Source organism: Quercus lobata, chromosome 10 (genome assembly GCF_001633185.2).
Source record: "Quercus lobata isolate SW786 chromosome 10, ValleyOak3.0 Primary Assembly, whole genome shotgun sequence".
Classification (NCBI taxonomy): domain Eukaryota; kingdom Viridiplantae; phylum Streptophyta; class Magnoliopsida; order Fagales; family Fagaceae; genus Quercus; species Quercus lobata.
The window spans coordinates 52,613,209-52,625,160 of record NC_044913.1 but is presented as its reverse complement, the minus strand read 5'-3'; the positions used below and the strand labels follow the sequence as shown (position 1 = coordinate 52,625,160).

At 35.3% G+C, this 11,952-nt stretch overlaps 1 protein-coding gene across 1 annotated transcript; it reads right to left on the bottom strand.

The window, feature by feature from the left end:
* Positions 1-421: 421 nt before the first annotated feature.
* LOC115965619 (G-type lectin S-receptor-like serine/threonine-protein kinase At5g35370) lies at positions 422-3,136 on the bottom strand. Its single transcript, XM_031084882.1, has one exon. It carries the CDS (start codon positions 3,108-3,110, stop codon positions 534-536), a length of 2,577 nt encoding a protein of 858 aa, XP_030940742.1. The 5' UTR covers positions 3,111-3,136; the 3' UTR covers positions 422-533.
* Positions 3,137-11,952: the final 8,816 nt, after the last annotated feature.

Below are 11,952 nucleotides of genomic sequence, written 5' to 3'. Positions count from 1 at the left end.
AAACGTGGATGATAATCACTGTATTTACAGTGGTGATCACTTCAATCTGAGGCACCAATGTTCTATGATAAAGTTCGAACTGGAAGCCATGGAGGGCCAGAAGTGATGCGCATTAATATTTGAGTACAAAATTTGGCAAGCAACAGGAGTTAATATTTTCACTATCTTTTTATTTTGGTTAGATATGCAGCTCTATATGATGGAATCGGAACTGTCAAGTCTAGGTGTTAACTTGTACAAAGGCCTAGCACTCAGCTAGCAGAACTCTCAACATTTAGCATAATATCAAATTTTCATATCAATATTGGATAAAACTGACCATGAAAAGTCCGAGTCACACACGGACTCTTAAGTATCTGAGAAAGGAGAACAAAAACTGGCGTATTTTACAATTGGAAGAGGAAAATTGCAAGCAGCATCTGCAGATAAAATAATAATAGAGAAAGTATACAAAGACCAGACAAAGATTTCAATTCTTACAGATCCTATTAGGCCAATTTTATCCGGTTACTAATATAGACAATCTAGGAGCACTACCTAAGACCTGAGATCTGTTGTGAAGAGATGTAAGACAATGAGTTGTATGTAGCAATTGTAGCAACATTAGAAGAAGGCCCTTCCATTGTTGCTGTCTCGGTGAATCTCTGGCCATAGGCTCGCAAGAAATTTAGTGACTCAACCCTCGGCTCACCCAAAGGCAATTCACCTTCCAACATGCCAACAACGTTAGCCATAGTTGGCCTCAGTGCTGGGTCTTGGTGTACACAACACAAGGCAATCCGCACTAGCTTCTCCACCTCTTCGTTTGCCACTCCACCCTCTAACCTTGGGTCTGCAAGCTCCAAATACCTTCTTCGCTCATGCATTTCTAGTGCAATTAGAGGGAAATAATATAGTCTGAATTCTGAACTTGAAGAGTATGAGGATAGGCCACCTTCAATGTCATTATTTTCTGTAATGTGGCCGCATGTTTGTAACGAGCAATTATTTCTTCCACTTACAATCTCCAGTAAAACCATTCCATAGCTATAAACATCAACCTTGTTTGAAATTGCTGCACTTGTCAACCACTCTGGTGCAAGATAACCTCGAGTTCCTCTCATTGTAGTAAAAATAGTGGATTGTTCACGACTTATCAGCTTCGAAATCCCAAAATCCGAGATTTTCACTTGTAAATTGCCATGCAGGAGAATGTTCTCTGGCTTCACATCACAGTGGATGATCCGGTGCTCACACCCGCCGTGCAAGTACGCAAGTCCCCTTGCCGTTCCAAGTGCTATGTCCACTCTCTCTTGCCATTGTAAAACAGGACCATTACCGAAGAGTGTACTATCCAATGAACCTCTGTTCATGTACTCAAGAACAAGAAATCGCTGCCTCCCTCGTGCACAAAAACCTGTCAATCTAACCAAATTGACATGGTGGATCTTCCCAATTATTGAAATCTCAGTAAGAAATTCTTTCTTCCCTTGGACTCCCGAACTTGTAATCTTCTTCACCGCCACAATAGTTTGGTCTGTCAGAGTACCTTTGTATACAGTACCAAAGCCACCACGACCAATCTGGGTCTTGAAGTTCTGAGTAGCAGCTGCTAGCTCTTCATAATCAAACCTTCTTGGTATGCCTGGGATAGAGATCATTTGTAGCTCTGCTGATGATGATGAGTTAAGCCGGGCTAGCTTTGCAGTTCTGGTTTTAGAAAGCCTATTTTTCCATAACCACTGGACTGCAAGGAATACAAAGGCTGTTAATAGTAAGAATCCAGTTGAAGGTAGAAGTACCAAACCGGCAATTGGGAAGTGATGTTTCCGATTTCCCTTTTGCTCAATCGGGTTTTGAGGAGGAAAGTTTCCCAAAACTTTTATATACCCAAAACGATCATTCTCACTGTTGGCGGTGGAAATGAGAGAACCTAATTGGTTTTCAAGAAGGTAACAAGAACCAGAAGAATTTCTATGGAAAACGGCCAGACAAGAACAATTTTGAGAACATAAATCTTGGCAAACCGATAAATTTATGTCATTTTTAGCAGGCTCCCTGAAATCATTAAAAAAATAGTCCATGTCTTGGCCCAGTCCCAGATAGGAAATCGAGGAATTCAATTGACTGCCAGTACTAGTTGCATTACAAGCTGAAGGCAGAGATAGTGAACTATCCACTGGCATGCAACGATTGGTTTGACTACTGAATTTTGTTGGACAAGAGCATTCTGCCATCAAAGGGATTCTCGTGCACAATCCAATTTCTCCGCAAATGAAAGGAATATCACACTTTTCAACTGGTCCCGCAAATTCTAGCATCCATTTATTTCTCACAAAGCTGCTTATGCTAAATCTTCCTTCAAAACCCAACTTACCTATCCGAAATCCCGATGGACCAGTGAAAGCTACCTGAATCACAACCTTAGATTCATCACTTGCTAGCAAATACAAACCAGTACCATTCATCAACATCAACGATACTGCCCCATTGGAGTTTTTGTAAGCCTTTGTATCCATGGACAATTTCCAATAAGTCATCCTATTCCATTGCAGCACGACATCACTGTCAGTAAGCTGGAGCAGATAATCACCCACCGACATATCCTCGCCTGTCACAGCGCTTTCCAATGATTTTCCAACTGGAATAGGCTGTCCCATGACAATGGTGTCCGTTGGATAATCAAAACTCTCCCACAGCGTAACGTTTTTTGCATCAACCAACATGAGGTTTCCTGTCTCTAAAACCTGCATAGCAGAAACCTCAGAACTCAAAGGCGGGGTTGACCATAGAACTTTACCAGCCTGGTTTGTGATTGTGAGGCCGTTGGTAGTTAGTGACAACTTGTCAGAATTTGACATGGGTGCGTTACGGTTTGCAGACCAGATTGTGGTGTTGGAAGCAGTGTGGACGATGGAGAAGTAAAAGTATGAGGATAATGGTTTGGCATCAATTGTGGCTTTGAATGTGCCATTTGGAGAGAGCAAGAAAGTGCCCGAGTAGTCGATGAATTGGATATTGGAGACAGTGAAGTTGGGGCTGATCGAGTGGGTGGAGATGGGGCCTGAGAAGGCAAAACTTGGGAGGAAAACGCAGCATATAAAGAAGAAGCAAGAGAAAAGGCAGCCCATTCAAGCAGAGAATATGTGGGTGTGCTTGCTCTAGGAAGAATGATAATGGAGGTAGAAGAGGTGAGTGTTTTGATCTTGGGCTGCCCCATTTGGAAAGCAATCTCACGTAAAAACAAGCAATTCCACAGTGAGTCTGTGACGTTAATTTGTTGTCTTTACCTTCTATTTCTTCGTATTAGTTGAAAAAATCAAAGATGGGTTGACTGACTTGTGAACGAATTACTGTGTCTTGGAGAAGATTCAGACTGCTGGTAACCCATCCAGAAGACACGGTCCGAATTAATATGACCGTTATCCTCCATTGTCAAAGTATGCATCACCTACTATATAAGACCTAATAATAGGAAAAATTGACAAGATTTCTTTTTTTTTTTTTAATGTGAAAATTGAGAAATAAGTGCTAGTTCCAAACCATCTCAAAATGATTTCATTATTTTCTTGCAAAGTATAATTGATTTTGGTATAATATAAACAATTTGTAAGTTAAGCGGAATATTATATTTGTTATCTGAAAATGTTCTAATTTTTGTAATTTTTTTTTTTCTTTTTGGGTTGTTACAAGGGAATAATGCATTTGGATAATGTATAATTTTGATTAGAAAATACAATTAATCTTGATTATTTCATACGGAAAATAAAATTACTTTGCATTTATGGGGAATTTAGCCAGCATTTTATAAAACAATTGTTTGCATTTCATCACATAATGGAAACACGAAACTTACATATGAAGAATTAACTATATTAATAAAATGTTTCTCCCCAAAACAAATACTAACATATTTTCCTTCCATACTATTTAAACTAGTTTATAACCTCCTGTACATGCACAAATACATTTAAAAATAATCTTAATTAACACACACGTGTGTGTGTTTTTACCTAGTTAGTAACAAATCATACATGCATATTCTTAATATTATATAAATGACTTATAAATTTGAATTATTTTTAGTTTACACAAAAAAGTAGCTCATAAAAGTAAATTATTTGAAACTCTCTCTTTTTCTAATTTTATATATAGAGTTAGATATATGATTAGGTTTTTTATATATGGTTTATTTGTATTGGATTTCTCATTTTCTACCTTGAATTAACTCAGTTGTCACAACCAAATTTATCAGTTTGCCAAGATTTATACTCTCAAATTTGTTCTTGTGTGAGTGTTTTTCATAGAAATTCTTCTAGTTCATGTTATCTTCTTGAAAAATCATTTAGTTTCTATCATTTCGACAACTGCAAGTGAGAATGAGCGTTTGGGTATATAAAGGTTTTGAGAGACTATTCTTTTGAAAACCCAAATGGACAAAATAGTCCATGCCAAGGCCCAGTCCCAGATAGGAAATCAAGGAAATCAATCGACTCCCATTTCTATTTGCGTTACAAGCTGAAGGCACATAAAGGGAACTATCCACTGACTCGCATCCACCATTGATTCTAGCTACCACGGAATCCTAGTGAACAAGTACATACTTTAGGGTTACCATTTCTTGTGCACAATGCGATTTCTCCACAAAAGAAAGGAATATTGGAATTTTCAACCAATGCAGCAGATTCTAGCACCCATTTATTGCTTATAAAGCTCCTAATGCTATAGGCTATAGCTACCATCAGAACCCAACTTTTATAGTAGAATAGTACTATAGATCACCATGCCAAATAATTTAGTATTTGGAACATGTGATGTAGGTGAATTTTTTTTTTTTTTTTGGGTGATGTAGGTGAATTTTTTTTTTTTTTGGGTGCTAAATGCTAAAAATTTAGCATTTAGCACACCTAATGCTATTGCTCTTAGGTTGTAAATACTACCTAATTGCAGATTATTAAATATTGAAAGATGGAATAAGGATATCATAACAAAACCAAAGTAATCCGACAATGTACAATCAAATTCTAATAAAATAGAAATAGAAATTGATGACAAAAAAAGATTTGTTAAACATCAAGGCATTCTATGCAAGAGAAATAGAAAATTAGACATGTTAGACATTCAAGCATTTTTCGAGAAAACAGAAAATAGAAAATTAGGATATGTCCATCAAAGTATTTGTGAAGAAAGAAAATGAAAACAGAAAATTAGACATGTTAGACATTCAAGCATTTGTCGAGAAAACAAAAAATAGAAAATTACGATATGTCTATCAAAGTATTTGTGAAGAAAGAAACGGAAATTTGGACATGCTCATCCAAGCATTTGATTAAAATCAAAGAGATTTAACCTAGATGTTCATCTAAGCATCTGAATAAAATCAAAGAGAATTAACCTAGACGTTCATTTAAGCATGTGAATAAAATCAAAGAAAGACTTAGACAAGTGAATAAATTCAAAGAAACACATAGACTTGTTCGTCTAAGCATGTGAATAAAATCAAAGAAATACCTAGACATGTTTATTTAAGTAATTAAATAAAAATAAGAGAATTTGAAATACCTAGACATACTAATCTACGCATACAAATAAAATCATAAAATTTGAAATTAATAGACACGTTGATCTAAGCATACAAGTAAAAAAAAAAAAATTATAATACAAAGTTGATCGCATTCTTCATTTTAAATGTAAATGTAGGACTCGTTTTTACCATAAATGTGGACAAAGACATCATTTCGGCCAATGTGAAGGGAAGGACCTCAGTGGATTAATGGTTGTAGTGTTGATACTGATAGCCGGTTTGTTATATCTATGTTATTTATTTTTACATAAATTAAAAGTTCTGTTAAAGTTATATTAGGTTTAACTTTAAGTAATATTATATCATTTAATATATTTTTTTTATAGGATTTAAATTTTGACAAATCTACTGTTGAACAGTATTTCTCTTTAATCAATATCACACGACTTAATATTTTTTATTTTAAGTTATACCGATAGATTATATTTTCTTCTTATATCTTCCATACTTACAAAATTTCAAAATAATTTGAAATCAATAACTATTTTGGGTGTGTGTAATTGTATATTTTGATGATAATAAATAAATCATAACGTGGCAACATATTGCGCATCCTGAGATACTGGAAACTAGAGCCAAAGGAACTCAGCAAGAAAAGAACACCATGGATTCAAGAACTCAACTAATACTACTAACTCTTTTTATTGATGATTAATTGGAGATTAATCCCATGATACGGTGATCCTTGATCATCTTTGAATGTTGACATAACAAGTACCCAAGGATATAACTCCCAATTAGCCTCGTTAGAATATCTAGTTCAAGAACAGTGCCCATTGTATTGTATTGTATTTTAATTAGGGCTGTGCAAACCAGTACCAGAGCCGACAAGACCGACCAGCGCTGACGTAGCCGCATTGCTGGTAGGATCGACCGACTGACTCGAGGCCGGCGAGCGGAGGGCGAAAGGTAATCCGACTTCAGTGCGGTAGAGCCAGCGGAAATTGAAACCCCAAAACTGATATTTAAGTTACACATTTTTTAAACCATTGGATTTAATTTGATCTAACGGTTAAAAAATAACTATAATTATTACAAATATTCTGACTAGAATCTAATTAATTACCCTCATTTATTACCTTCTAAACATTTCTCTAAATCCAAAAAAAAAGTTTGACTTCTGACTCTCTTTCTCATTTACGTTTCTCTCTCTCTCCATTTCTCTCTCTACGTTTCTCTTTCTCTTTCTTCTCCACCACCTCCACAGGTTGCCAACAGGAAAAAATAAAATAAAAAAATTGAGTTATGCGCTGTCAAACACTCGCCCCAATAGTGAGTCATTGCCCGTTATGTTAATTTCTCAATGGATTTTTGTGTGTTGCATTATATAATTAATTAATTCATAATGATAAGATAATTAATATTATATCCTTTCACCGGCTTTTAGCAATTGGTATGGCTCACTTGGTTCCATTTGGATTTTGGACACAAAAAGGATATTACTTAACCCTTTAATATTGATTCATTTATTATATATAATAAGAAAAAAAAAATTAGTATAATTATAACTATAATAAGTAAGGAATTGTTTAGGTGAGAGTGAGAGAATTTACCTATTCAATGAAGCAGAGTGAGTGTGCTACTACTCAGTATTTCACATGGCACAACCAATTTACATTGTCATTCATCATATATAGCATGAGCTTCACATCAGTGAGAGAACCCAAACTAGCTGGCCACCTAAAAATGGTTTAGTTGATTTTCTCTTCTCTTTCCTTTATTTTTTTTCCCAGAACAAGTAAGAAAATAGAGAAGTTGGTCAAGTTTGAAGGTAACAAACCACAAAGCATTCAATTCCATTGTTTTCACAATAAATTTTAACTTATATAGCTAATAAATAATGAGCAGATGCAATTGTGTTTTTGTATGTTATATTTATCTATGTAAATAGACCTGCAACTGCATAGCCATTTAATCGAAACCATTTAGGTAGATTTTCCAAGAAAAACCTTCTTATTATATCAAGAGAGAGAAACGTAGAGCAATTCACAAACGAGAGAGAGAGAGAGAGAGAGAGAGAGAGAGAGTGGAAATGACTCAAATGAGACGTGAAGATGACGATATGATAGAACTTCACAAGACACCAGGAAGTCGGTGTAGAGATGATACACTAATAGAAATAACGACTCAAGGGGGAGATGATATTGTTCATCGCTACAACGCATCAGCAAAAACAACACAATCAAGGAAGAAATGGTGGAAGAATTTGTTGAAACACTTGAAATACGGAGGTAATTGGGTAGAAGAGAATCGTGGCTATATAATGGTACTGGCTACTGTAATTACAACTATCACTTTCCAACAGGCAGCTAGCCCCCCAGGCAATGTTTGGCCACAAAGTAGAAATGTTATTCATTATTCTAGTTATAACATCGAAGTTGATGTTGGAACGTCGGTTGTAGGTTCTATCGATCCGTTGTACTACTTCTATTTCATGATATTCAACGCTATCTTTTTATTGCATTAGTCATTGTCACCTTCTAACTAATTAGTGGATTCCTGGTCAAGAATAAGATTTGTATGGGCCTCTTGACAATAGCTCTATGTACCACTCTTGCATTCCTGACAATTACCTATATAACTGCAATCTCCATAGTGACCCCATTCTCAATATACGCTTTGAAATATAAGGAGGTCTTTAATATACAAGAATGGGTTCTGGATAGTTTGGTTGTGGTGATTTCTTTGGTTTTTCTGCTTCACTTAATCCGTTTTCTTGTTTGGCTAGGAAGGAGGATAAAAAAAATCCATCCCTACATGGGTAGAGGCCATTCACAATCTCAATTGTTGAGAGTCTTGAGATTGTCGCATTGTTGTTTGTAATAATAGTTAAATTTTGAAGTATCCTTCAAAAGAAAGTGACATGACAGGTTATGTGGTCTTATGGAGCATCAATGCCAGATAAGTACTACAATATATTGGCTTCTCCTCAAGTTTTTTTTTTCTTCTTTATTTTCTTCTTTTTGCTTGTATTTTTTCTTTTTCTTTTTTCTTTTTTTTTTTTGGTACGCGCTTAATCGAATAAAAAATCAAATATCATTATTTGTACTTGGTTGTAATTTACGACGGGTATTCGTAATGAAGTTAAGATATTAATTTGTCTAAATAGCTTAATGCTTGATAGCATTCCGCCTCCTCTGTAGGTGGGTTAATTGAAATTTCTAGGGGAAAGTTATTTGCATCCACTCTCTCTCATGAAAGTCAAATTAAATTCTCATTACACTAAATTTTTCATATATCATTCCAATCATATATCATTGCAATAGGTGTTATTGCAACGATGAAAAAGTTAATGCAAACCATTGTAATAAACTCCGAGGCAATAGGATTATGCAACACTAGATTTTCGTTACAATAAGTTCCACATATTGCAATGATTTATTTTGAAAATCTAGTTGCAATAGGTGTTATTGCAATGACAAAAAAGTCAATAAAAGCCATTGTAATAAAAAAAGAGATAGGCGTGGGTGTGAGTGTGAGTTAAATTTGAGATGAGAGAAAATAAGAAGATAGATGTGGCGAGAGAAAGTGCAAATTGAGATGAGAAAAAAAAAAGGGATAGACATGGATAAGAGAGAGGAAACTTGGTCCAGTTTGAAGGTAACAAACCCCAAAATTTTAACTTATATTGCTAATAAATAATGAGCAGATGAAATTGTGTTTTTGTATATTATATTTATCTATGTAAATAGACCTACAACTACACAACCATTTAAAAGAAACCATTTCGGAATATTTTCAAAGAAAAATCTTCTTATTATATCAAGAGAGAGAAACGTAGAGCGATTCACATAAGAGAGAGAGAGAGAGAGAGAGAGAGAGAGAGAGAGAGAGAATGGAAATGACTGAAATGAGACGTGACAATGACAACATGATAGAACTTCACAAGACACCAGGAAGTCGGTGTAGAGATGATACACAAATGGAAATAACGATTCAAGGAGGAGATGATATTGTTGATCACTACAATGCATCAGCAAAAACAACACAATCAAGGAAGAAATGGTGGAAGAATTTGTTGAAACACTTGAAATACGGAGGTAATTGGGTAGAAGAGAATCGTGGCTATATAATGGTAGTGGCTATTGTGATTACAACTATCACTTTCCAACAGGTAGCTAGCCCCCCAGGCGGTGTTTGGCCACTAAGTGGAAATGTTACTCATTATTCTGGTTATAACATCGAAGTTGATGCTGGAACGTCGATTGTAGGTTCTATCGATCTGTTGTACTACTTCTATTTCATGATATTCAACGCTATCTCTTTTATTGCATCAGTCATTGTCACCTTCTTACTAATTAGTGGATTCCCGGCCAAGAATAAGATGTGTATGGGCCTCTTGACAATAGCTCTATGTATCACTCTTGCATTCCTGATAATTACCTATATAACTGCAGTCTCCATGGTGACCTTGTTCTCAATACATGCTTTGAAATATAAGGAGGTCTTTAATATACAAGAATGGGTTCTGGGTAGTTTGGTTGTTGTGATTTCTTTGGTTTTTCTGCTTCACTTAATCTGTTTTCTCGTTTGGCTGGGAAGGAGGATAAAAAAAATCCATCCCTGCATGGGTAGAGGCCATTCACAATCTCAATTGTTGAGAGTTTTGAGACTGTCGCATTGTTGTTTCTAATAATAGTTGAATTTTGAAGTATCCTTCAAAAGAAAGTGACATAGCAGGTTGTGTGGTCTTATGGAGCATCAATGCCAGATAAGTACTACAATATATTGGCTTCTCCTCAAGTTTTTTTTTCTTCTTTATTTTCTTCTTTTTGCTTGTATTTTTTCTTTTTCTTTTTATTATTATTTTGTTTTGGTATGCGCTTCATCGAATAGAAAATCAATTATCATTATCTGTATTTGGTTGTAATTTACGACGGGTATTCATAATGAAGTTAAGATATTAATTTGTCTAAATGGCTTAATGCTTGATAGCATTCCGCCTCCTCTGTGGGTGGGATAACTAAAATTTCTAGGGGAAAGTTATTTGGATCCTCTCTCTCTCTCTCTCTCTCTCTCTCTCTCATGAAAGTCAAATTAAATTCTCAATACACTAAATTTGACATATATCATTCCAATCATATATCATTGTAATAGGTGTTATTGCAACAATAAAAAAATCAATGCAAACAATTGTAATAAACTCTGAGGCAATAGATTTATACAACACAAGATTTTCGTTGCAATAAGTTCCACATATTGCAATGAATTATTTTGAAAATCTAGTTGCAATGGGTGTTATTACAATGACAAAAAAGCCAATGCAAGCCGTTGTAATAAAAAAAGAGATAGCCGTGGGAGTGAGTGTGAGTTAAATTTGAGAAGAGAGAAAACAAGAAGATAAATGTCATGAGAGAAAGTGCAAATTGAGATGAGAAAAAAAAAGGGATAGACGTTGTTGAGAGAGAGGAAAGTTGGTCTGGTTTGAAGGTAACAAGCCCCTAAGCATTCAATTCCATTGTTTTCACAATAAATTTTAACTTATATCGCTAATAAATAATGAGCAGATGCAATTGTGTTTTGTATATTATATTTATCTAGGTAAATAGACCTGCAACTGCATAGCCATTTAATCGAAACCATTTAGGTAGATTTTCCAAGAAAAATCTTCTTATTATATCAAGAGTGAGAAACGTAGAGCAATTCACAAACGAGAGAGAAAGAGAGAGAGAGAGAGAGAGAGAGAGAGATAGAAAGAATGGAAATGACTCAAATGAGACGTGAAGATGACGATATGATAGAACTTCACAAGACACCAGGAAGTCGGTGTAGAGATGATACACTAATGGAAATAACGATTCAAGGAGGAGATGATATTGTTGATCGCTACAACGCATCAGCAAAAACAATACAATCAAGTAAGAAATGGTGGAAGAGTTTGTTGAAACACTTGAAATACGGTGGTAATTGGGTAGAAGAGAATCGTGGCTATATAATGGTAGGGACTACTGTGATTACAACTATCGCTTTCCAACAGGCAGCTAGCCCCCCAGGCGGTGTTTGGCCATAAAGTGGAAATGTTACTCATTATTCTGGTTATAAAATCGAAGTTGATGCTGGAACATCAGTTGTAGGTTCTATCGATCCGTTGTACTACTTCTATTTCATGATATTCAACGCTATCTCTTTTATTGCATCAGTCATTGTCACCTTCTTACTAATTAGTGGATTCCCAGTCAAAAATAAGATTTGTATGGGCCTCTTGACAATAGCTCTATGTACCACTCTTGCATTCCTGATGATTACTTATATAAATGCAGTCTCCATGGTGACCCCGTTCTCAATATACTCTTTGAAATATGAGGAGGTCTTTAATATAAAAGAATGAGTTTTGGGTAGTTTGGTTGTGGTGATTTCTTTGGTTTTCCTGCTTCACATAATCCGTTTTC